Source organism: Hippoglossus stenolepis, chromosome 12, assembly GCF_022539355.2.
Source record: "Hippoglossus stenolepis isolate QCI-W04-F060 chromosome 12, HSTE1.2, whole genome shotgun sequence".
Lineage (NCBI taxonomy): Eukaryota > Metazoa > Chordata > Actinopteri > Pleuronectiformes > Pleuronectidae > Hippoglossus > Hippoglossus stenolepis.
Genome location: NC_061494.1, coordinates 8,083,602 through 8,110,310, shown reverse-complemented (window position 1 = coordinate 8,110,310; position 26,709 = coordinate 8,083,602). Strand labels below are relative to the sequence as shown.

The following is a 26,709-nucleotide window of genomic DNA, read 5'->3' as shown; positions in this document are numbered from 1 at the left end:
TCAGTCATCCTATCACCCAAAACATTATTCATAACACTGATCTGCAGCAGAGTGTCTTTACAGGAAAGATGTGGAAAAGGTGTGTAGGGGAAGGGGGAATAGGTAACACTTTCCCCTTCCTTTGAGGAATTAACTCTTGGCTTATTTGGAGCCACCAGCAGTTAGCTTGGCAAAATAAAATCACAAACAGAGAACACTACAGGACACTCTGCGGTCAGACATGTTGAGATTGTCCGCAGCAACTGACTCAGACATTTGTGTTCTCGCGTACATCCCCTCTGGATATTTTTCAGGTGATTATCCAGACTTCCGTGCAAGGCTGAAAGCAGTTTTTGAGGGTCACAAAGGGTGGTGGACATGAGGGAGATCTAGAGGTACTCACCCCCTGCTCGTCCAGCTTCAGGAGCTGCTCCGGGACCTTCGGGGAGTTGAGGGCCAGCCTCAGACACTGGATGTTGAGCTCAGGAATTACGTATTCGAGCACCTCTTTCAGCGGCAGGCCTCGGGCTGTCCCGTGTCTCGCCGTGGATGGAATGGCATCCTCCAAGATGGCGCCACGAAGTGTGGTCAGCTGTCAGGAAAGAAGACGATCCTCAAGTTAATTAGGTCAACAGTCTGTTGAGTGGAGCAGATTGGTTACATTTCATTAACCAAACTGTTGGAAATGGGAACCGTGCTGACAAGCTGGCTGCTGTGTGAGTCGGACTTAATATCCTCTAATGTTGTGGCTTATTATTTAGAGCAATGGCTCCATTACAGCTCCATTGGAAAGCATTATGATCTCACAGTCTAAATAATTAAGACAGGCTAACTGAACAGAAGATGTTAAGTGGTATTTTGCTGTTAGGACCATTAATGTTCCTGTAAACGTTGACCCAAACAGCTTCCAAACACCCACTCTGAAACCCTGTGTTGTTGTTTGCAGCATCGCAGACAGATTTACGCCCATAAATCCCATTTCCATCTGCATGGCCTGTGGACATGAACGTCAGCAGTCAATGGTGGTCCGACAGAGGCTTTCTGAAAAGCAGATTACTTAACAGACTCAGAGAGGGAGGTAAAGTGAGAGTGGGGCAGAGAGGCTGAGAGCTCTGAGGCTAAATGATGGGAGCACATGCAAATAGATGCTCCAGTGGTTGGGGAGTTAAAACATTGTCTGCGTGCTAGTTGCAGGGCTACCATGACCCAGATACATTGTTTTACCATGGGAGTGGTGCTTTAGACCAAGAATGGCACAGGATATCAGTGACATTTCCCTGCCTGACACATCTGTTGCACCTGAATTATTCAGTGGATGAGACCACCCAGCATCAATCAAGGGGAGAACTTTCTGTAGCCACCAGGGACTGTGAATCTCAGTTTGTGGATTAATCATGTTGTGTGTGTGTGTGTGTGTGTGTGTGTGTGTACTGTACGTGGATGTGAGCAAGACAGAGGCGATCACGCTGCCTCTGATAGAATTACAACTGGCACAGAATCCCTGGACACATTAGGGAGCAGATTTGGGAAAGAGGAGCTGCGAGAAGTCTCCTCTTGTTTTCAGGAGTACCGAAGCATTCCTGTATTCTTGTGCTGCTTGACTAAGCCCTGAGCTCAGTGACCTTAACATGTCTCGCTGAATACAGTATATGAGAAGTAAGACAAATATCCTTTAAAAGCGTGCTCTAGCTAGAAAACAGTTCTTTGATAGAGGGATAGAACTCACGCAGGGTTCTCCCGCCATGCATCCATAATAGCTCTACACTGATTTAAGACATTAGGCAGCAGACAAAGTACTCGTCCGTGTGTTAGAGTTACCTGACTGGTTCTGAAGGTGACCCGATGGTTAAACTGCATTCCCTCTTTCTCCCTTCCATCATCCAACCTCTCGCGGCGGATGCTGACTGCCACAGGTCCCAGATTGTCGTCTACACCGAAATAGTTTTGATGCTCTGGGGGTGGAACAAGAAAAAGATCCAAATTAAACACACATTTAGCATCACATTAATTTTTCACATCACACTCTCAGAATTGAAAACCCTTAATTCATAGAAATATTTCACATCACTTCTATATCAATTTACATTACTAAGTCCATTTGTCTAAAAAACACTTTGTGGTGTGACCGCGGGCGAGCTGCGCCACTGGAGATGGGTCCAGTGGAGATTTGAAATTGATTCACGTTGGATTATAAACTGGCTTGTAGTGGTGGCACTGGGTTTAAAAGTAAATAAATGAATCAAAATACAGCCCAGGAAAGTTTGACCCACTCTGACCCATCACTGACCCAGATACTTCTCACGATACAATCACATATTAAAACAAAGGACTTTTGAGCACATAGATATGTATTTGATCAGCTTTACTCAGTGTTAAAGTTGAAAAACACAAATCTTTCATATTATTTATTCCAATGTGATTAATTTACAATAAGACAACATGCACGCTTCAGAAATGCAGGAGAACATATATGTTTTGGGGCTTTTTGTATCTGTATTCCTGGACCGCCTGACTCACAACATTACAAACAGACAGCTAGTGAAAACCCAGGCTTTACCAGCCATGCTAAAATTAAATGGTACAGGAATAAAGCTTGTGCTTTAATGGCAGATTGTTTTTATTGGATAATTGACTGTGGTGGGTGGAATGAAATATGGGCGAGACAGACAAGACGAAGTTTCCTGGCTAGATATAAACCCACAATGCTGTTACATGGTATGTGCCTCAGACCACGAGGCCACCAGGATGTTCGAGTATATTCAGTCAAGAATAAGTGATGTCAGTGTTTACAGGCAGGATTGGTGTATAGCTAGCTGGTTCAATGATAGTTACACACCACATAAGCAGTGACGATGATAACAATGATTCGTAATATTCCCTTATCCTATACTTTGATCTATGACACTTTATCTCACATGATGATTGGCAGATCTTCAATAAATGTCCTGGTCATATTCATGATGCTCAGGGAGAATCATCTAATGTTTTGATAACCCCGTCACCTGTTCCACACAAAAAAGGAAAAACTCTAATAGGCAGATTTTCATCAAATTTCCTGGCGACCTGTATGCCCCTGGGAGGATGAGCAATTTTTCATTTGTAAAAACTCAATGACATTTTCTCTTTTCGTCACCCTCAAGTCAAGATGTTAATTTGTGCAGAAAATGTATCATAACCTCATGGGCAGATTGTCATGAAATGTACTAATTCCGATAATGCTCCTGAGAGGTTTAATAATTTAGACTGATTTCTATGGAGACGTTATGAAGGGGGGGGGGGATCTCACTTGCTTGCCTTTTGACTTTTACTCTAATAATAAAAATTTGTACCTATTTCTGTGTTGATATAAAAAGTATTTGAAATGCATTCTAACTGCTTAAATCACTGTAAATGCTGGTCTCCAATGATTCTCTTGAGTTTTAATAAAGACAATGATGATAAAATAGGACACTACTTCAGAGTATCTCAAAATGCGTAGTATTATTGTACAAAATATTATTTATATTAGTCTAATAAGGCAAGTGTGTGTGTGTGTGGTTGGTTAGGGCATGGCCAGGAGCAGAGCTTTGCACACGCATAGCAGTGCCTTGAGCAAACACTCCCTAATCCAGGCTAAAGCCAGGGAGAAAGACCTGGATTCAACAGACAACAAAAGAAAAACCTCTATAGGGACACAGCAATGACATTCGCCAAGAGATTTCTGCACAGGTTGCATCCATGCTCATAGAGCATGCCATGTAAAAACACTGGTTCTTTTCACTGTGGCATCAACATTGGGGCAAAGCGCATATCAGCATGAATAATAAATTAACTGTGTGGAGGCAACCCGGGGTTAACCGTCTGAGGAATGCATGGCTTGTCAGGGACAGTGGACTGAGGGGAAATGCTCTGTGAGGCATAAGGTCAAATGGTGGTAGGAGGGCTGTCTATGCATATGAGGCCACTGGCCATCCGAATACCGAGAGCATAGCGAGAGAGAGTCAACTGTGGAGGGAAGCTTTTGGTTGACGCATTTCTTTAACATGTCACTGTTGCTCTTCACTTGCTGTTGACAGTTTGCCAAAGGTTGCATTATGGATGACTTTGATTGTCATGTCAAATAATGCTACTTTTCCTTCTTGCTGTCACTCCACTTTGCAGAAATGCCTTCAAAATCTTAATAAATCCTACATTGACTGCATTTCCTTACTTTTAAGTCATGAAGTTCCAAAACTTTATTTGAGGTCACATATTTTCATTCCATATGATACCCAGTATATCTCAATGTCTAATCGGATGCAGTACGTGACCATGACCTGTGTAACAAGGCTTGGCCTGGGGGTGTGAATGAAACATTGTGTCCATTAGGATTGTCTGGGGAGAAACACTCCCGTTGCTAAGGGAGGGAGGGCTTTAGGCAATCAATGGGATCAATGTTCAGACCAGGTTGATAAAAGCTTGCCCGAAAGTGCTGACATGCTGTCATGTTTGTGTGAGAGTGTGCGTGGGTATGTGCCTGTTTTCATGTGTGTGTTTGCGGTGAAGCAGAGGTGACGACAGACTTGTCACTCCAATAAAACACCTAGTGAAAAAGGGCAAGGGTCTAGATCCACACACTGAAAAAGCCATCTACCGTAAAAAACAATATCATCATCAAAACTAATCTGACAGCAACAAGGGGCATTTCAATTATGCATTGACCTGTGTTGCTACAGGAAGAGATTAAATACATAATACAGCTACAGCAGTTATGGGATGAGTAGTGAGTGAGGCAACATTTCACAATAAATGATTATCATAGTAACCTTAATGGTACATTCAAATGTAGTGTAAGTGGAGCAGATCCGTAATGGTCTCATTAACCTTGAATGAACCCCGGGTGCGGTTACACACTGTCATAAAGAGGAATATTTAAATTCAAAGTATATCTTTTGAAGACGTTCAGGCATGTGTGGGAGTGAAAGGTGAAGCAGCTGTTTTCTAGGGGGCTTAAGAACGGGTAATTCAATCTGATGAGAGCAGCAAACACAGTCGCACAGACAGTGGGAAAGACAGATATATGTATAATGCGGTGAAGGGTTACGGGTTGGCATGGTATTTCTAGCATCAGTCGCATAGGTGTTTTAATGAGGGGAGCTGGGACCTTGGCGTAGTTTCGCTGACCCTAAAGTTTCATATGAGGGGTCCTCACACCCCCACAACCCCCAAGGGGAACAGCTGCAATGCACCCTCTCGCTCACCTCTCTTCTCACATGACTAATCACAGCTTCTCTGCAGGGTTCAGGGTAATATCACAGGGAGGACATAACCGCTCCTCTCCCAAGGAAGTGAAACACACACCCCTGCACCAAACACAAGCCTGCTATTGTTCTGAACCTTGTTTCATCTAGTCCTACAAAAATATCTGGGCCGTCAAGATATCTGACCCTATAAGTGAAGGCTGTTCCATTTGGGACCTAGTTCTCATAGAGCATTGTCCAAAATAAATTTTAAGTGAAATGGACTTGGCCTGCAAAGTTTATTAATTCTCAATAGTGAGTCATTCTAATACTCCTGTATCATCACTATACAATCTCTATGAACACATAACAAAGTAGAAGTATTCCTTACCTTTTCCATAAAAGTACTTGTGGTAGTAGTATGCTCCAAGGTCAATGTGTTCAATGATGTACCGTTTCACCTTCTCCCTGTGGATTGGCTGGTTTTCTCGTGGGACCTCCAGGACAGAGACTCCTGCGTTGGTGCAGTGGGAACTTAATGATGATTCAAAAGAGCAGCTCTCTGTCACAGTACTGTAGTTGGCACTGTTGGCTCTGGAGAGGGAGATCTTCCTCTCGCCCTCACCACCGATCTCATTGCGAAAGTGTGGGCAGCTCAGCACTAGATTGCTACTCTTCCCGTCCCCCTCATCAATATCCAGGTTCTCTTTGGGGTTCAAGTCCTCTCTGCTGCCTAATGGAGATTCAAACATGGGGGTATTTCCACTGCTACATCCTGCTGCTCCACAATCTGCCCCTGATCCTGGTCCAGGCCCAAGTATGGCTCCACCTCCAACACCTCCAACAGCTCCAGGGAGTGCTCCAGGGAGAACTCCAGCGGAGGCAGCTGAAGCCCCGGTGGTTGTGTTCTTCCTCTGATTGAGGGTTGCTCTGCTGGCCACCGCTTCACTGATGTTAAAAAGAACACTCTGGACATCATAGTGGGCAAAGCATTTTTGGAAGCTGAGCGGTCGCCGGTCATCCTCTAATGACAGTCGCAAAGCATCACTCTCACTCTTTATGGTCCGCAGTTTCCTGAACAGAGACGTTTCAGATGATTCTGATTTGAGACGCCTCATGAAGGACTTCTCCCGCTCCCGGGTGTAGAGGAGAGAATTGTCTATGTAGTCATAGCCTGGAATGTGGACTATCTCTCCCCTGGCAATTTGGGCTGCTGTCTGCAGGCTGGGGGAGAGGGCGGCATCACAGCGCAACAACTCGGGGAAACCCAGAGGTGGTATGCTACGGTGGTCTAAGGTGTCCACTCGGTAGCCCCTAAGCATGGTGAAAAAGCCATCCGCACTCAGACCCTGACGGTCAATGGAGGATGTACTGCCATACTCGCGGTGCAGAGAGGCCCCTGTGTTTGGATTGACAGCATGCTGGTCCATTATGTCCTCAGAGTCAATGTCACTTATGGTGACATCGCTGTTGCTGCGTTGGCGGATTGGGTGAAGACCCCTCTGTGGTGAGTGGCAGAGGAGGTCACTTATTGTGTATTTGTCTGTATAGTCTATTTCCACACAAACTTCTTCACCTTCCTCAAGTAATTCCACAGCATGCTCATGTTGGCCATTCTGAAACACTGGTATCACACTCTGATAGTTGGGTGAAGGCCGTCCATCCCATCCATCTTTCCTTGGTGGCCATTCTGTCACCCTGGCCCTGACCCCCATTTTAGGCATGGCTGGATTACCATTTGTTTTGCCTGAACCATCAGGTTTCCCCTGCATGTTGGTGGTTGGTGGTCCCATGCTACCATTCAGAGCTTTGAGCTTCCGGCTAAATAACTCTTCCGACTGCATGGCTCTGGAGTATTCTTCTGGGCCTCCCACAATTCCCACAAGGTTTGATTTGTTATCTGTCACAGGGCTCAAAATACTCATATCCTGCTGGCAGACTCCTTGAAGAGCAGACTTTTAGGACCCTTGTACTTTACATCATGTGATTTGCACAGTGGTGAGTGGAGGAGGAGCCTCTTTCCTGAGTTGATGAAGCAACCGTCGTCATAACTCACAGAGACTGGCTGGCACGATGTTCGATGCACAGCATTTGGATGTCGAGGAAAAGTGTCTGAGGAGAGCTGAGGCACAGCCTGAGTCTTTTCTCACAGCGCACTGTCAATGCAGAACGACAGCTGGAAGAGTTGGACCTATGGTACAAAAACAAACACAAGAGAAAAATGTTAAAACACAGCTAGTGGGTTATAATAAGTGAGACAATTTCATTTACAAATACATGAATTCCAAAGCAGCAACAATTCAACAATGAAAATGATCATAATGCTAACTTGAATAGTCTATTGACCTGGTTATCTTGTTATAAACTCCCACCATGGGGTATGCAGGGCTGTACTAGTTCGGAAACTATATAGCGCATCACTAAATGCAGTTAATTAGTGTACTGGAGAAGAGTTGATGACATTATGGGTTTATAACAAGATAGATGTATATCTTTGTTGGTGCTTCCAGCCAATGCCAAACAGATGGTGGTGAAGCAAATTACAGCAACAAGAGGCAGATGTTCAGCTAAGTGTTCACATGTACCGAGATCTCATCCAACCGCTTGCAGCAGCGTCATCAAGCCTGCAAATTATACAGTAGGGATAGTGTTGCATATTCAACGCCAATTCCATCTCTCCTTTTCTATCTGCAGAAGTTTGTTAGCTGGAAAATTAACACTGACCTGATGAGGTTAATCGGATGTGATGAATAAAAAACTGAAATGTGGGAATTTCACTGAAATACATTGTGTGGCACTCTACTACAGTGACTTTAGAAAGTTTGCACGTTTATCCTTTTCCCCTTGTTCAGTTTTGTTCAACTGGGAAAATATAAAGGCTTACGTGAGCAGTTTTATTCATTAACCTTAACATCTGAGGACAGAGAGGAGAGTGAAAACAACTTCTCCTTGAAAAATGACTTTGTTACTTCTATTATAGACGTCACATACCCACATACACACACATTGTCACCTTTGGGGGCTTCACATAGACTTTCTGATTTACTGGAGACTTAGTCTAACCCTAACCTTAACCACTGCTGAGCTGACCTAACCCTGCCTCTTAATGTAGCTTAAACCTCATCCTAACCTTAACTACTTACGCAAAGGTCCCAATCCCACTTGGTAAACAGGTATTGTCAACAACGCTTGGACAAGCCTGAAATCCATCCATACATCCAGTACCTGGAGAAAACCCACACAAACCTGTGTAAAAAAACTCCACACAGAAAGAACCGGAATTTAAAACGGAAACCTTCTTTCAGTGAGGTAAAAGTGCGTATATCTAATAACAAAAAGCAGAAGTACATTGTACTGTGAACTTATATGGTTTAGTTTTTTATCAATCCATAAGTGATGTCCCTGAACACCATCCACGTACACTTGTTGGTCAAATAGCCTCACTCGGCCGCAGAGGCTGATTTTACAAGAACAATGTAATAAAGACACTAACAAGGACTGTGCTGTGCAAACACTGGACACAAGACTCCAAGAGGAAGAGAGCAATTCAGCACAACATTCTTCTCCAATCGATTCTATCCCATTAGGTATACTGTAGTTCCACTGGGGCTAAGTGTGTGAGGTGTTACACTGGATTCATCTCCTCAATGTCTGACTTCTGCATGAAAGCTTACACCACACCATGTCATGCCAATAAAAGAGAATGTGAGCCCTTCTATGTTGACCTAAATGCCTTTTCCTTGTTCCTTGCAGCTGGTGGTGTGCCAGCATTTCTCCTAGTCTTGCAACCATGTGAAAACCTCTTAAGTTACCAAGCCAGCCCCAACTCTCAGGGTACTGTTTTTTTGTGCTCCAGTGAGGATGATGAGGTCGGTTTAAGTGATTCTCTTTGTACGGTTTCAATGAGAATATGATGCATTAAGTCGGCCCCAGTCTTAACTTCAGCTCAGTGGGCTGTCCTTTAACATGATAGCTCTTGTTTCCAGACAACTGTTTACATTTCTCTGTCATTTACTTTTAAGGAGGAGGATGGACTATTTTGGGAAGAAAATGTGGGCCACATCAAGATTAGCTTCAAGCCAGACTAGACAAAATACTCTCGGGACAAGTCAGAAACATTGCAATAATAAAGTATGCGTCTCTGCCTGGGCCAAATACAGGTTAATGCATGCATGACCTAAATGTGTAGGAATAAACTGATAATGATACCTTCTCAGTTCAGTCTACTGTCAAACTATCCATAATCCTGTCTCTCTCATTACAGACGGGTTTGGTTATGAACACAGTTTAATTCACAAGCAGGGAACTGTCTGTTGTGTCGCTGTATTTAACACAAGGCTTTGAGAGGAGAGCAAGATATTGTGTTGTCATGTGAATGCATAATGTAGCAACCAGCACTGTTCTGGGGGAATATGTTTGTCTGTTGCAGTTGGCAAATTATGAATAATGGATTAAAATACTGGCTGCAGTGTAGTGGAGGCCAAAGCCACTCATTTTTAACAGAGACCATGTCTGCATCTAAAAAAAGAGCCAAAGTGGTTCACCTTTTTTAAATCTCTGAGTAAAACAATTTATCTGATTTGCACAAATGAATTCTCAAATTCAAATACTGGTTTATCTACAACTCGTGAAGACTAATCCGGTGCATGAATCATCTGTAATAATGGAGCACAACAATCAGTTTATGCAGAACTGGTGTAGTGTAAATACTGTAATGGTTTTAAAAAGACAGTATTGTTTCTGACGTATTGGTGTCAACCATCATCCATCTCCACTCGCTTTCTCACACGACAGGGAGCATAGGTGAGCGTGGCCCTCATGTTGACCATAACCCAGATGTCAAGCGTTGACTGAACACTGTCTTTTCACACTCACAAGTAGAGCAAGTGACAGCAAAATGGGCCACCTGTGCAAACAGCTTCATCTGTGGTGACACTATAGCCAAGACTTTCGCGGATGACTGAGATCCGGATGAACAGAGAAAGTGACACACTGTAATGTCAATGCATGACAACAAAACAGCATGATGGACTCCAGCTCAAAAAGTTAGAGGGGTGCAGTGTGGTGAGAAGAGATGTTAACAGGGCTCCTTTTTTTTAAAAAGGAGCACATTCCTTTCGTTCCTGGCTGTGTATTATAGCCTAGTTTTGCATCCAATCTTTCCCACTGGTAGTGAATTCACAGTAACAACAGACGAAGGAGACTTGTGTGTTTATGTTCATAATGCCAGGCCTCTCCCAGTCTGTGATTCTACATGGGGTCAGGAAAGGGTGAGCTGGCCTTTATTTCATGTCGAGGACAGGACAGCATAAACCACTGAACGTGTTGGTCTGCCTTTCCCTTCCTGCCGTCTATGAGCTACTTTCCCAAAGACAGTGATTAATGAACACAGTTGTACTATGCCTCTTTCCACGTCCAACCCACAACCCCCTCTACCAAAGGAGTGTGCCATGAGCTATTGGTCAGCAGCATCCATCCTCTGTGTGACCTGAAGGAGGCTGTTTTCTGTCCTTTGCTTTGAGGCTGTGTATAGAAGGGAGGCAGCAGATGGAGGGTGGGCAGTCTGCTTTGCTAACAGCCCTTTATTACAGGAGTAATGCATCACCATTATGGGTGTTTAAGACACAAGGCCTGCTGAACAGAGGGAAGGGATGGAGAAGCAGAGAGAAGTAGAGGCCCTAATTACAGTAATGAACTCATATTCTGTCTCTGATGTTAGATAGTCTGTCTTTCGTCTTGGTTCATCGAGAGAGGAGTGGCCCAGCACTTCTGCCAGGTCTGAAAATAATCCTTTGACACTGTGGCCTGATTAAAGACCCGGCAGATATTAATAGGATGTCAGAAAAGCGAGTAGGTTCTGCACACCATCCTGAGATTAATGCTCTGCTATCACTGATAGGCCATGTCACCGAAGCAGGACACGAGGCATGATGTCAGTCAGCTCTGGAAGACTCGCCAGACTGACTGACTTCTCATTAGTCACTTCTAGGACTCCGCACAACTGTCACTGTGCAAGGACATCCCTCTGAACAAAGCAACAGGCTGCCCATTTGTTGGGTTTGGATGCAGCACTCTTGTAGTTCTGCAAAATGAGCCAAATGTCCCATAGATACTTGAACTAATAGTGGAAAAAAAGGAAAAAATACAATGAAGATTTATGGAAATTAAGTGAAACAGTACTGCATAAATTAAATTGAAGCTTTATCCAATGCCTGTCCCAAACACATTTTGTGAACATTATTAGGACTAATCCGCTCAGAGCTGATGGCACTTCAGGAAATTATTCAGATATTGCATGCTCAGAAAGCAGGGAGATGTCATGAGCCCTTGAAAAAATATTTGTGTGAGGAATGCCAAATCCTTTACACGCCTGATTTGTTGGCAACAAGGCTGGTTTCAGGTATCAGTGATTCTCTGAAAAGCCAAACATGTCACATAATGACACGTCTTCGACCTTTCAAAATCGTATTCTGCACAAAGTAGGGGAACTGATGTTGCACAGGTTTTTTTTTAAATAGCAGGATGTCACAAAGGAGTCACAATTATTTGAGCAAAAATATCAAGATTTGCATATGTATGGCCATACATATGGCCCAATTTAGCTGCTTGTTTCTGCCAGTACGCTAACAGTACATGAATACAGAATAATGTAATAACAAAGTATCATGTTGTTATATTATTCAGTACACTGGTAAAGCTAAAGCCAGACCATGTTGTTGGTAAAAGAAGGCACCTGGCCAACATGTGAGACAAATGCATTCGAGCCATGATTCTGTCTTGAAATTTCACATTCTTCCAAAACGTGGTGTCCTCCACAATGTCCACCTAATTGCACCTCGGGTCAAAGTCAAACATGTTTATTTAGCCCCAACCAAGCTGCTGGGCCACTGAGCCCTGGGGACAACCCAGACCTGTGATTACGGCCAATTATCTTTAATAAAGCCTCGTGTAATTGAGTCATATTAATACCCCTCTGTTCTCTGCAAACAGGAAGTAGTAGCCAGACTCGTTCCCAAGACGCCTCGACCTCCAGAGGTGAGGCCAAGCCATGATGCAGTCATTCTCCCCTCCCGCAGCCAAATTAGGCTGCAGTGTAGGTTAGAGGCCAAGATGATTACGCCAATTTTCCAGCTCATGGACTTCATCATATAGTGAGTCGGGCAGCGTTTCTATGTGAAATAAATCCACAATTACTTCATAGTGCATTCACAGCCCCGTTTATTTCAGTTTCTTGTTACCTGCCTTCTGCTGCTTTATGTTGAGAGGCTGCAGCCAGTCAGACATCTGAATCTGTCACACCGTGTTTATGATTAACATAGAGGAAGGGAAAAAAACTCAAGCGGAAAGAAAATAAACCTGGAGGCCTGTTGATTATGCATCAATGCCCGCCATTTGATTCCTCAATAAACTTAGTATAAAAACAACGAATCACATTCCATGTCACTCCACACTCAAATCCGATCAAATTTGCGCTGCACAGAGTGTTAGTGTTTCGCCCTCTGAGGAGTTAATTTAAAACAACGTGGGAGCTCTGTTTTCAATACTGTACTGTGGGCAGCTGTTCCAAACTTGCGGTGGGAATGGGAGGGGTATGTGCAGTGGTTTTGGGCAGGACAGATATTAAATTCATCACACTTGCAGCAAGAGCAGGAAGAGTATGTCTGCAACCAGATATGTGGTATCGGAAATCTGATGAAAACACTTGTTTCTGCTTCACTGGAGCATTTCTTTACCTTAACTGGGTTATTGCAAAGGAGAATGTGGGGTTAAGAAGACGATTAAAAGTCGAGGGGTGGGCAGAAAAAAAAAAAGAAGAATGGGAGTTTTGCCAAACCTTGCTCAAAGAGATTCAAGCAATTAAACCACAGAACCAATTAATTGGGTGATGTTATCCTGGCGAGTTCATTACTGGGGCCTGGGAAACCGGGCATACCATCTCTCCTAAGTCCCACCATAACCAGAAAAGACTTGTAAAGGGATATTGGGACTGTGTGTGTGTGTGTGTGTGTGTGTGTGTGTGTGTGTGTGTGTGTGTGTGTGTCCGCACTACAACCGACAGAGGCTATGGAAGTATGGACCAAAGAAAACCAAATGCACCATTCAGCTTCTTCCTCTTTCATCTACTGGTCCCACAATTCAACCTCTCAACAGGGAGGAATCTCCCACCAGCTGACACTCAAATTAGCACTGATGCTAAAGCCCCGCCATTATTGCCCAAACCTCCCCCTTCCATTAAGCACTGATAACTATTTCTGAGCCGGTAAGAACACAATCATCTAACTCCTCCCTCCTTTATTGTTGTCAGACCACCAACTAAACAGCCCAATGTGCCAATATTGCCAGCAGGGTGTAATGCTGAGATTTTAATGGCTAGTGTGAATGGAGGGTCACACCCTCAGTGGGAGGTAAGGAAACCAATGAAATGAGTTCCAGCCAGCTGCATTATCCAGCCTGATATGTGGAAAGAAACAGCGAACCACATCCAAACCTAGTTCTCAGTTCAAAATACTGCTGTGGACGAGAATTTAACAACCACAGATGCTTCATGTTTATTTAGGTTAATTGGGATTGCGACAGAATTAAAAATGATACTTTTGTGGTGATGGGTGTTAATTTACCAGCATCATCCATTAGAGAGGATATTCAGATGTGACTGTCCCAAACCAAACCGACCACATCGCATCAACACTGTCAACAGCAGCTTCAACTTCATCCACCAATGGCCCACTAGTCCCCCCCCTGTATCAGACCCTCTCCTTCTAAAGAATCACTTCCTGTCAATTTGAGCTCTGGGATATCCAATTTGAAATCAAATTTGCCTGTTGAAATGAAACGCTGTTGGGTGCGAATTGAGGTCTGTCCTTGCAGAGTCGTGCAGACGTAAGGTCAGAAATCCTGATGATGAAATTTGTTATAAATAGATGCACCAGCTCCGGAAGCATAAATAGTTCGCCCATATGATGGGGAGGAAGAAGATTATCTCGACCTGTTCCTGGTGCCGCTTTGTGTGTGTTCCCTTAACTAAACAAGTAATACAGAAGTGAAGATTGGTGCAGATGAGTGTTGGGAATGTGTGCCAGCTATCTTGAAGCGGTGCCAAAAACAAGTGACCCTTTTCATTAAAAAGCATCTGCTATTTATCACATTCAAAAATCAATTCATTATGTTTAACAAGCAATAAGCAGTCCAAGTATGTAAGCTTGATGTCATTTATTAAATGTATTAATTCCATTAAAAGGATATTTCAAACACTGACTATTTGGCGAACACTATGTTTTGTATTCTGGCAAAGATTCAGGCCCAGGATAGATAATATCAGGTTTCTGTAAATGCTAAAATATAACACATAACCAGAGTGTCTTATCTAATCTAGGCAATATGAAATGTGTGATGTACAGACAAGTACCATCTGCTTTTTACTAGTTTTCAATGTAAAATAACTTGGATCTTGGTAGATCCTTGTGTATTTTTGGAACATATAAATTAAACTAGAAAGTGCTTTCAGAGCTCATACCTCTGCCAAGGCTAATGTTCTATCTCGCATATCAAAGCCGAGTTTCCCACTAATTATCCAGACTGTGGTGGCCCGAATATATATTCTATATTGTCCGGCCACAGTTAAATGATGAACAATTTTTTCTTTAAACCTTTCATAATAAAGTAAAAGATTTTTAACTTGGTGTTTTGCTCCATTGCTGCATGGTATAGCTGTGTGCAGCACTATTTGCCGTGTGCTTGCTCTTAATACCATAAGGTTGTTACCATCCACTTGTCTTGGCATACGACTGAATGAATTTTTTTGGAAACGCTGCAGAGAAACTGAAACAAAATTCGTGGATCCACCCATTTATTTGGATCCACACCAACAATTAATGGATTCTTCCCTGACCCACACTGCATCCTTCACAAAGTTTTGTGGTAGTTTTTGCGTACTCCTGCTAACTAACAGACAGGCAAACAACAAAAATATAACCTCCTAGGCAGAAGTAAAACATTTTTATCAAAGTTGCTTTGAATGTATTGATCTTGTTTTCATATTTACACCCAAAAGCAACTTCTAAATAACTACATGACATTTTCAAACAGCTTTCGGTTTTTGAAAGTCTCTTGGACTACTACTACTTCTTATCTGCAATCTCATCTCAGCCCGTTTACTGTGTTTCTAAGCAATAATCTTCCACTGAAAGTAGACGTCTTCATCCCTGACCATTCTGACATGATCCAATTTACCTGGGGATGTCCACAATCACATAAACCCACACACTGTGTATTTGTGCAAGTGTGTGTGTGTGTGTGTGTGTGTGTGTGTGTGTGTGTGTGTGTGTGTGTGTGTGTGTTTGCATAAACAGAGAGGGGCTGAGCAGAGGCAGTTTCTGTGGGAGCGATTAGAGGCTCTTTGTTTACATCTCAGCGCACACAGACCTGAGTTGACCCAACAGCAGTAGAACAATCAGAAGTAGAGATAAAAAGGAGGTCAGACAGTGCAGAGTAAACATACGCTCACTGTCTCATCATGTCTCAAGCGCTCGGCCTCACAATGCACTGTGGGAAATGCCCACATTCACTAATGCCCAGTCAGTGCCCCCAGGTACACAGATTTAAGGAGAACACAGCCTTGATAAAACATGCACGGCAGAGTCTGCCAGAGTCTAACTTCTGCCATGAGCGCTACTTCAGAAGAAACTGTGTATGCTCGGTCTGCATTTTGATCTATATAAAACTCCTTTCAACTGCTTCTCCTCTGGGTTGAGCGGACCAGACAGGAATCTCTGCTAAAAGGAAGCTGCTTCATACCAGGATAAGACTTAGATGCTTCGCAAACAACCGAGGAAAACTGCACAGCTTTCCACGAATATAAAGACAGACAACAGCTGTAATACAAGAAGCTGAAGAGATATGTTATGAGCCACAATGTCTGATATTTGCTCCAATGGCTGCAGCGCTAACCTGACTCGATCACTGCCCTCCAACAGCCATCCCGCCACACCTCATCTGTCAACAGTTATGCCCTCATGCGTAAAATTAAACAAAGGATAGCAGTTTGCTTTGCCGTGGACTTTGTGGTTTGGGCTGGTGGTTATTTCTAGCTGTTGTCTTATCTTGGAGGCAGCTTACATGAACACGAGTCTGTTTTCCTACACCAGTGCACCCCCGAGTGTGCTCCGCTTTGTGCGAGTGGTAGCTCCATCTGGAATGTGCGAGCTACAGCTGAGTCTTAAGCACGGAGGTCACCTGTGATCAAACTCCGGTTCACTTGGTTCAGGGAGTAGCGAGTATTTACCCAGCAGAAACTGCAAAGTGGTGAATTTTTTGTTTTCATTTCCTGCACACAATTCAAATCTCATAATATCGACCACATGCTTTGTTACAGACAAAGAAAAATGAGTCTGCCAGAAAAGAAAGTGGATTGAAACACAATGATTGTGTATGGACGCCAGTGAGCTACAAGGAGAGGGAGTCATGGAAAATCCAATTATGTGTATACTGATCCATGCAACATGACTGCACATATTTCTCATGGCACTGGAAACATCAATCGAGGCTTTCAAAGTAATTGATTGTATTGTGGAGCATCACAGCATGGCACAAGGCTGTGTATGTAAAGAGATGAAATGCAGCATTTATGCGACTAAAACAATCACCTAGTTGTGTTTTCTATGTGCACATTAAATAAACATGATAACTTCCTTAAGTGCTTTAGGAGACCTGGAAATTATCACTTTGTTACAGCTGAGTGGATGCATCACTCGTCACTCATTTTCTTGTGAAAACATAAAATACATCTAATGCATCAGCTGTAGCACGGGAACGACCACCTTAACACGCCAAGATTAACACAATCACTTACAGCAATCCATCAAGTGGGACCTTCACCAGTCACGACGCTGATGTAAGCCTCACATAACCACACTGACAAGGTGTGGAGCGGAGCAAAGAGGTTCAGTCATGTTGTGAATAGAAAAGAGCCCCTGTTCTTAAGTTGGACTGAACCTCATATAAAACAGCTCAACAGAGGTGGTGCTGTCTGTATCTAGTGTAGGAGAGAGAGGCAGACCTCCTCCTGGCTCCAGTGAAAATGGGAGTATCCTGCCCTGTTGCACTGCCAGCTGGCTACCTGCCCAGCGCCTGCCAGGCAGCACACTGCTATTGTCCTTTCGTTGTTTCAGGGTGATCTGAGAATTAAAATAGACAGGACAACAGATTTTTCCCTGTTTGTTCACACGAGAACAAAGAACAAGTTGCCGATAGAGGCCCGTGATGCACCGAGTTAAAAGATATAAGTAATGTTGTAAACTTGGCTACGAATTAAGTGCCGAGTCCCCATTCATATACAAAATTAATGAATACTGACTAATTTGACTAATGGAATACCGTGTTAATAGAAATGTGACTTGCAGTGCTATCATGGAGCACTTAGCTGAATGTCAGTTACCATTATGTTAGAACCAGCATTGGTATCACTCCCCAGATACACGTGCTTAGTTTTAGATGTCGCTCCCAGAGTCTATTCAGGTTTCTCACTCAGACTGAGGCTCCTGCATGTTCCCAACAGAAGGAGACCATGTTTGTTCTTGGCTGCTCCAGCGGAGCCCCGTGAACACAGAGCACTGTGCTGTGGCACTTCTCCAAAAGGGACCATCTGTCCCCCCCGTCCCAAAACTGGGCCTAGCCTAACTGGTCCTCGGTGCTATCGGGGAGACAGAAAGTGACGAGCAATGTTGAAGTGGCCCAGCAGGCGTCCAGAATAAAACCACCACCTATTTCCATCAGCACACACACCCCCCTTTGCTGCTTCCCAGCCGCCTGCTGCTTACCTCTGTACCAGTGGCAGCCTTTCAGCAGAGTGCACGCTCTCGGGGAAAAAGTAAAGAACGAAAACAAGGAGGAGAGAAATGGTAAGAAGTGCGCTCTCATCTTGCAAAGTGTGAAAGGAGCTGTGAGGGTTTCAGATCCAGAGCTCTGAGAACGGCCATGCTTCTGCTCCTCTGCTGAGGGCAGAGTCCACACTGTCAGATTATCCCTGAGAAACACTGCAGCAGAGCAGGGAAGTAGGTAAGCTGTGAGTCACTGAGAACCAACATTCACACACGTCATTCAGGGAGAACAATTTATACTCGCCATCCGTCGAGGCCAGGGACCGTCTCTACCTCCTCTTGCTCTCTTCCTAGGTGCTCTTTTTCTTTTCAAATTTAAATTTTCACACTTGGCCTGGTTTTACTGACAGAAATCTGGCGTACCAGAGACAATTTGGACTTCTAGACAACAGCTGGAGCTCGGCAGCTGACACAGAATAAGGTTTAGTCAAGCGGAGGATGTAAGGGGAAGATAACAGTGAGGAGGACAGAAGTGAGCGCAGCTACCCATGAGTCACACATTTATTCACCTTGGAAGAACTTTTTGTTCTGTGTCTGCCAGAAAAAAACATGCAAGAATGCCTCCTCTGAAACACACCACAGGCTAGACGACTCATACATACCATTGTCAGCAAAACAAGCCTTTCCTCACATTATAAATGGCTAATTCTGCTCACAAATACAAATAAACCTGAGGTCTATATGTATTATTAAGCATTTTAGCTTTTTCCTCACAAATCATTCCATGGAAGACCAACACTAGACACTGAAAGTTGCCATGCTTACCTGTTTAAGAAACTCCTTTCATCAGAGCCATAAATCCTACGAGCAGAGGACACAAAGCCCTCTGAGCCACTGTGGAAATGAGCCCAATGTGGGGACGCTATCCGAGTGCATTAAATCCATCAGCCACTTGTTGAGTACAAGCCACCCATAAACACACAAGGGAGAGAGAAATCCACCACACGTCTCAGCAGAAAGGCAGGAAAATAAACAACAACGCCGCAGCTCTTCCTTTTGGCACCGTTATCCAGCAACTAGTTTGGAAAGAAACTGGAGAAAAGAGTAAAATAAGGACGAGCCTGCCAGCCACCGGGGAGTCAATTTAGTAAAATGCATACAGCTGCCCCTTAATGCACACAAGCCTCTCCCTCCCCCTGTGACAAAGCCACCAACAGCTGAATGAGACTGCAGCATTAGCATATGTAAGGGAAAGTAGGTGGCTGTGCTGGGTGGTGGGGGGAGAGAGACTGCTGGGAGTTGGTGGCTGGGGGGAGGGGGTGGACCATGACATTCAGAGCTTCTCTGGCTGACAGGAAGAACAAGAAAAGAGGGGGAGAAGCTATTGTTGCAGGGAAAAGATGCCCAGGTCAAGCCTGTGACCTTCTAAGTTCCTTGCGATGGCTGACATTTGGAGCAGCGGGAGATAAAGAATCCACTTATCTGTTTGCTGTTCGAGGAACCACAGCCTGGTACAAAGGTCTGTCTGACAAACACAGCAAGCATGACCACCTCATGGATGTTCCAAATTGTAGAAATGAGGATGTCCGTGTTGACTTATAAAGCAGGTTTATGTGCTATATAAATACTGTGAAATACCGAAATGCCCAATGCACACAGCCTACATTCAGAAACTGTGCGCGGAAAACATTGAAAAAATGTACTTTGAGATGCCATGAATATACTGTCACCAACTTCAGCCACAGTTCCAATGCAGTCGACCAACACTCAACACCCAAGAATTTTGTTTCTCTGTGTTTACTTGAAATCTGGCACTGTATCGGGTCTGGCAGCTGAGGAGAGTGAGCTGAAGGCAGGGGTGGTGGGCTCCACCATTCCTGCATGGGACCTGGACATTGTAACAATCGTTCGAGCCAATGTTGCCAGATGATGATCTAGGTGTTTGCAGCAGAACCAGACGTGGCCGTGCGTCACTCCAATGCGAAGAGAGGCTCAGAGACAGACACAAAACACCCTGTTCTTCCTAGAGCTCCAGAGGGAAGCGTGAGAACCGAGGTGTTAAACTACATTGAGGAGGTTTTTGGTGCCTAAAATATATTTTCTTATGGATATCAAAACTAGATGTTCCTAGACTGGTAATCCCCTTAATCCACATGCCATGTGCTAAGTCTGCGTCTGTTTTACCTTCAGCAGAGGCAGGAACAACAGACAGGAGGAAGGGAGGCAGGGGAGAGGCTGTGATAGTCCTCAGAGGGAGGACTTCATCTCTGCAGGGTGCTACTCTCCAGTGCTTCACGGCAAACAGCTGTGAGTTTAAGAGCCCACATTCACACAAGCCAAAGAAGTAGCACCAACACAGACTGAATCATGTTCTTCCTCATGTCCTCTAATGAAACACACAGCAAAGACTGCAGCTGACAGCAAGATGCCCGCTTCATGTGCATTCTGCGCAAATAATAAGTTTGAGGGCTATTAAAAAGTTGCAGAAGATACTTTTACATATGCTTTACTTAGCTGAAATGATTGGAAATTTACAAAAACAATCCAAAGCCCGACCAAAACCGATGCTGATAGAGATATTAGGAAGTAAAACATTTCTGATTCAACACATCAGCTGATGTGCATATGTCAGAAAAAGAAAGTATTTGAGGCTTGATATTTTACAGGTTAACCATAAACATTATTATAGATAATTGTAAAAAGAAAAAACACAAGTACTACATCTTTTCAGCATGGTTTATTCTGTAAAATATTTTTTTTTATTTCTGTGCATATCAGCAAACACACACAGATAGCGGTATCTCTGTAAAAGGCAGGTTTCTGTTTTAATTCTCAAATATTTAGCTAGCTTTAGTGTTTTTTTGGATAACATCTACAGAGTAGTCCTTTCCTCTAATGCTAGCACAGTTCAGCTGCCCGTAAGCTGTCGTCTTTGTGATGTTAAAATGTCATGTTGTTACAGAAGGCATCAGCCAAACTTCAGCTGCCATTGTGAGTGTTTGATTAGCTGCTGTTCGTTGATACTAGTTGTTTAGGGGTCAGCATAGTGTGTCATGGCTCAAACTGCAGTCAGTGAAGCAGAATGTGACTTTGTAGGTTTATGGTTGAAATCTGTTAACTTTGGGGAGACTGACAAAAAGCTCATCCGTAAACCATTGAGAAGCATTTGAGCAAGATGCTTTTAACCCTAAAAAATAAACATCACTGTTTAATTACCAGGTATGTGTTAAGTATGGTACTTCTGAGGAAGCTAGTCTTTGCCGGACACATAAAAGCTAAATAAAGAACAACTCTGTGGGGTAATTGAGTTCTGATGATATATTTCTCCTCTTGCACAGTGCAACATAATTGAGTTTCAGGGACCTTAATTGGGAAAAACACAACAGTGTCATTTTAACCACTTCCTGATGACTGCTTTGCTCTGTTTCTGGTTGGAGGTAGGAGCATGTTAATAGCAGGAAATGACAGACTTTAATCAAGCTCAATGAATGGCAGCAAGTGCAGGTCTTTGTGGCGCGGTCGGCTTTGATCCAGCCTGCACTCGCAGGTTCTCAGCTTTGATTTGAGCTGAGGGGAAGGAAAGGAGTTTTATTTGAAGAGTGGGAAGCCCCAGGAGGTAACACTTAGCAGTTCTTGTCACTGCATCCCAGCAAACAGACAAACTATTCATCAGCCTACACACATGTGCAGCAGGGCCTGCAGAGAAACACGCTGTCCCACAAACACTGCTCATTTGCACATGGACGACTGGGCCTGATGGGTAATTTACATACCAAGGCTAGTCATTACACAAACGGTTAGATGTAAAGACGACCTACATTCGCTAAAAAAGAAAAACATCTTTCACAGCTCATGGAGTTTTGGCTCATTTAAGGAAATATACTGAACTTTTTGGGCTCAGCCAAAGTTCATATAACTCTATATGATAAAAGAGGCGGAAATCTAACAAAAACAGTGCACTTTTAGTGGCAGGCTGTTTATCTTGAGACACTTGAGATGTAGTTTGTTTTATTCACAGAGGAATTCATATAGAAGATGGAAATGTTTGGCAGGACACAAAGTTCCTGTTGGGTAAGAGTTTCCAAGTTTCCATTGGTTTCCCTTTCACGACAAGGCATTTTAAACTTATATAATACATATTAAAAATGTCTACTTTTGGTTTTGAGAGAGGTTAGGCTTTGTACTTGAGGTTGTTAGTGCAATTAGCAGTGCAAGTTTAGTAAGACAGTTTGGAGATATGCTTAGAAATAGAGAGATTGTCAACCTGCTCCATGCTGAGACAGGAGTCTCCAGCCTGTAGCTTCAACTTCAGCAGACTTGTAAGAGTAGTATCGTCACATCCAAAAACTAATGATACATGATGTTGAACAATTCCTTGATGCATTACCACAGTGCAGAATTTTCTACTAGAGACACCTGATGATTTATAAAATTGACCAATTGCACTAAAGCCCCTTTTCCACTGGTCAAAAAACACAGCAACACCCACTAACACATGGCTCGTGGATTCACTGAGCATTTACTCCCGGGTTTCAAATGACTGCAGTTGACACTGGTTTTAAAATCGACTTGGGATCGAATCGTCAGGGATGGAAACAAGACACCTTGGTGAACGTGCTAATGTGGCAAGACAGCGAGGTGAGAGAGCGCCTCAGCTATCAGAGCGTTTGTGACGCACCAGGGAAATTAAACAGAAAAGCAAACTCCTCTACTGGCAATGGGAAAGGAATCAATGGCCTTATATTAAAAACTGCGTACACCCGCTAATTTTGGTGTAAAAGAGGATTCAATGTCAATAACCCAGAGTAACTAGTCCGATTAAACCAAACTATTTACAAACGAGATCTCTATCTTGAGGTGTTTTGACGAATCCTTACTTTACCTCTGTAGTGAAGTCTATTATCTCGAAACAAAACCACCTCTTGTCATTCTGCGGTCAACCTGACAACCACACTCAGTATGGTAGTGTGGAAGTCATTCAGCCTTGCTGCGTAATTACCGCACCGAACAAGTTAAAACAACATAATGTGGTGAGGAACAAAGGCTTTTTGTCTGATTGCTTCCACCAGGGGACATTTAATAATCCGGAGAGAACGAAATGCACCTGTATCCGCTTAGTTTGAGCCCCTCTCTCAGGAGGGTGTGACGAGAGCCATACAGGCATGTGATACATTTGCAGTCCAGTATTTTTAGTCCTGCTGATAACGGCATGCTGTGGCAAGACAAGTTTCTCCTTAGTTATGCAGAGTGGGAGAGGAGTTGTTTAGGGAAATGGCCTGTTCCTCCTGCAGAGAAGAAGGGAGGAACAGCAGCTGGTAGGCAACAGGCAGACACAGCATCTCTGAATGTCAGCCTCCCCTCCCCGCCCCCCTCCTCTTCTCCCTCCACACCTTCTTTCCTCCTCTCAGTATCTGTTGTCTGGATTCATCAGCGGGCAGGAGGCTGCCCTGCCTCCACTGTCCTCCCATGCCACTCCATCTCTACCTCAGAGGCAGAGAGTGCGAGAGAAGGGGGTAGTGGGCACATGAGGTGAGGGGGTGGAGAGTAAACAGGGGCTTCGCATCCCTCATGTTGTTGCTAGGCAACATCTTCTGCCTATGACAGCCTTGAGTGACAGCAGACCTCCCTTCAGAACAAAGACAGAAAGTTGAGGGAGGGAAAGGCGAGAGAAGCCGGGATCAGTACAGAGATGAGCGGTGATCGGGTGAACAGAGAGGGCAGGCGCATTGTTGGTTCGTTTTCAGCTACACAAACTAACAAACTTTATAAAATCTATCAAATTAAGCAAGGCATTCCAAAGGCGACATTTTCAATCTCCTCACCTATATGGGTCTCAAGATAAATCTGAGGGGTCATGAGATAAATAACCTTAGCATAAAACACCATTACTATCTTCTCTACTCTTTGGTGGACAGTGGATATTGCACAATTTTAAGGGATTGCAGTTCTAAAATGATGAGAGCTACAGTTTAAAAACAGGTCTTTTGAAAATAGTCTGTCCTTGTTGTAAGTAACTTTATCAGAAATCCTCAATTTCTGTTGCTGGAATCACACTAAAAATCAAACAAATGTTTTAATTTTTGAACACTAAAACATTGAGCATCTCTACAGCAGTTCTCTGCAGATCCTAGCCTTGTTTTGCACATGCTCTTTCATTACCTATGAACATATGATTAGGATCTGTACCAAACTCCTGAGGCAGACTACCAGAATTATCACCACAACCTCCAAACTATACTTTGGCAAAAGTTGGCAGACACCAGCCAAATCCGGCTCAGCACATTTAAGTGCAGCAGAGATCACATGTTTCATCCATAGGGCACATAATGAGGGTTTGTGACGATTACACAAGCTAAAATTAGCATGGGAATAATAATCACTGGCCGGAGCACTGCTTTTCATTTTAAGTTTGGCAGGGGAGAGAGTTCTACATGCCAGATCAGGGGTGCTGCTCTATGGATGTGAGCCGGCAGTCAGGAAGCAAAATAAAGTTAACGCTGGAAACCATGTTGCTGACACCAGCATCGGCAAAGTTGCCAGTGCTTTTGGGAGTGAGGATGCCAGAAGCTTGCATCATGGCTGGCTAGTAAACAGGAGAACAACATTATGAGCATACAAGAAATGTAACAAATGCTACATCCAGATACGTATCAACCTGTTGACATGCAGTAAGTGTCCGAAATAACCAATGTTGAAGAACCTACATACAAAAATAACAATAACAAGAAAAACAGACTTTAAAAAGAAAAATGAAATCTATGGACATCCAGAGATGTTCCATTGAAGCAACTTCCTCCTGTAATTAATGAAATTCTCCAAAGGGAACAGTCCGATTAAGTGAAAATTCTTCTTATTCTCCACAGGCCGTGACGGAGCTCAGACAGAAAAGGCTCTGGAAGAATTCCTGAGAACTAGGCGGCCCTGGTTTGTCATGCAGCTGGCATCTCTTTTATGGAGTCACTTTCAAAGCTACAAGTGGCATCAAAAACATCTGTTCCCAGCGCAGCCACCCACATGAGAGATTGCCTGGTCCTGGCAGGATGGCCTACAGATGTACGCTACAACCGACATGCAAATGAACATGTAAAACCCCAGACAGCCACAACGTGACAGCTAAGACAACAATATGCCAAAGAGTCACAGAGGGGAAAGGAGGGGAGAAAAGAAAAGACAAACAGAGTGGAAAGTTAGGGAAAGATAAAGAAATATCGGAGGAAGAGAAACTGAATAACTAGATAACATCTTGTCATTCTGGGCCAGTTTCTCCTCAGCCTGGCATAGCATGATCAATTTGCATTTGCAAATAATCCTGCAAGTTTTGATTTCCAATGGCTGTTATCATCAGTCACAAAAACATGTGACAAAGTGCAGAGAAACAGAAACATGTAAACAAACTACAACTTGTAGGGTTGTTTTGTCCTTTTAGAGAGAATATATCATCTAGTTTGGTCGATACCATCTCGATTACAAATTCAACAAACCTCTCCACATCAGCGAGAGCCATCTTGGCGCTCTTCTGTCAGTCAGTCCGGCCCATTCCAGTTATATGATTGTGACCTGACCAGTTTTAGGATGTATGGAAAACAATGGCAGAGAACCATCTGCAAAAGTGAATAAACACGAGGTTTCCAGGCTTTAGTGTCTCCATATTAAAAAGGACATACAGTGGTACATTACATCTGACACGAAACATCGATTTTGCCCCTACAAGTTGTTAAAGCAGTAGTGAAAGAGCCTGGTAAAGCCTGATTAAGAAGTGGCACCATCGCAGCGATATTAACACTACTGTGTCCACTGTGTTTGAGATGCTTAAATGTGCACTTTGCTAGTGCTCAGAGCTGTGCAAAACACTGTGCATCATTAAGTGGAAGTGTGCTTGAGTACTGTCCACGGCCTTGTAAAGAGACTGCAAGTGGGGGGAGAGTGGATAGAGGGAGGCGATGGGAAATGGTCTTCTGAGTTATTTCCATTCCCTCAGCCCGTTTATGGAAACATTATGGGAGCAAGGTTCAGTTCTCACGGAGCAGGAGAAGGTTCGGGAAGCAAGTAAAGAGTGAGAGACAGGAGAGAGTGAAGGAGGGAGTGAGAGAAAAGGGAGGAGGGACTGTAAGAAATGCTGCTTTTAGCTGTTTTCACTGGAAAAGACCTCGCTCTGTGTGTGTCCTTCATTGTGTGGTTGTGCCTCTGGCAAAGGCCACAAAAGCCTCCATTTATCTATCCTGAGCATCTAGCCTTATTGAGAAAATGCCCTGAAAGGCTGGGCAGTCATCACATGTGCCAGAGCGACACAGCTTTTCCCTTGTTAACACTTTAGTCCCGCACCCAGAGCGCACCCAGCACAATCTCCACGGGAGTGAGGGATTACTCCTGCCGACAAATGGGGAAAAGGAGGTAGTACATCTGTTCTATATATTTGCATTTCTTTGGTTGAGATCACAATACACCACTTGACTCGATGGAAAGCGAACATTCTCAGTCAGGCGTGAGAAACCCACCCCATCAATGAGGCCTTTTTTTCCACCCTTTGGTTTCTTTAACCAGGGTAACAGCACATCACAAGGAGCAGCTTGCACCAAACACAATCTGTCAACTCCGAGGCAGACGGGGCTGGTTTATTCATGATTCGCTCTCATCAGTTTCTATTTACTCAGTGTTCTTGGTGGTGGAAAGGCGACCAAGTGCAATTTTTAGGACATCGCAATGTGCGCTATTCAGCA

At 43.8% G+C, this 26,709-nt stretch overlaps 1 protein-coding gene across 6 annotated transcripts in view; it reads right to left on the bottom strand.

The window, feature by feature from the left end:
* The window catches only part of LOC118118715 (signal-induced proliferation-associated 1-like protein 2), a 91,519-nt gene that overhangs the window by 54,333 nt on the left and 10,477 nt on the right, over window positions 1-26,709 (bottom strand). For all 6 annotated transcript variants that reach the window (XR_007034751.1, XM_035171967.2, XM_035171965.2 and 3 more), the window contains exons 2-4: window positions 5,569-7,368; window positions 1,798-1,931; window positions 383-571 (exon numbers count right to left, since the gene is read on the bottom strand). Coding sequence is in view for 5 of the 6 variants with exons in the window: in XM_035171967.2 (XP_035027858.1) it covers window positions 383-571; window positions 1,798-1,931; window positions 5,569-7,102 (1,857 nt within the window). In the remaining variant the exon portion in view is untranslated. The remainder of the gene's footprint in view (window positions 1-382; window positions 572-1,797; window positions 1,932-5,568; window positions 7,369-26,709) is intronic.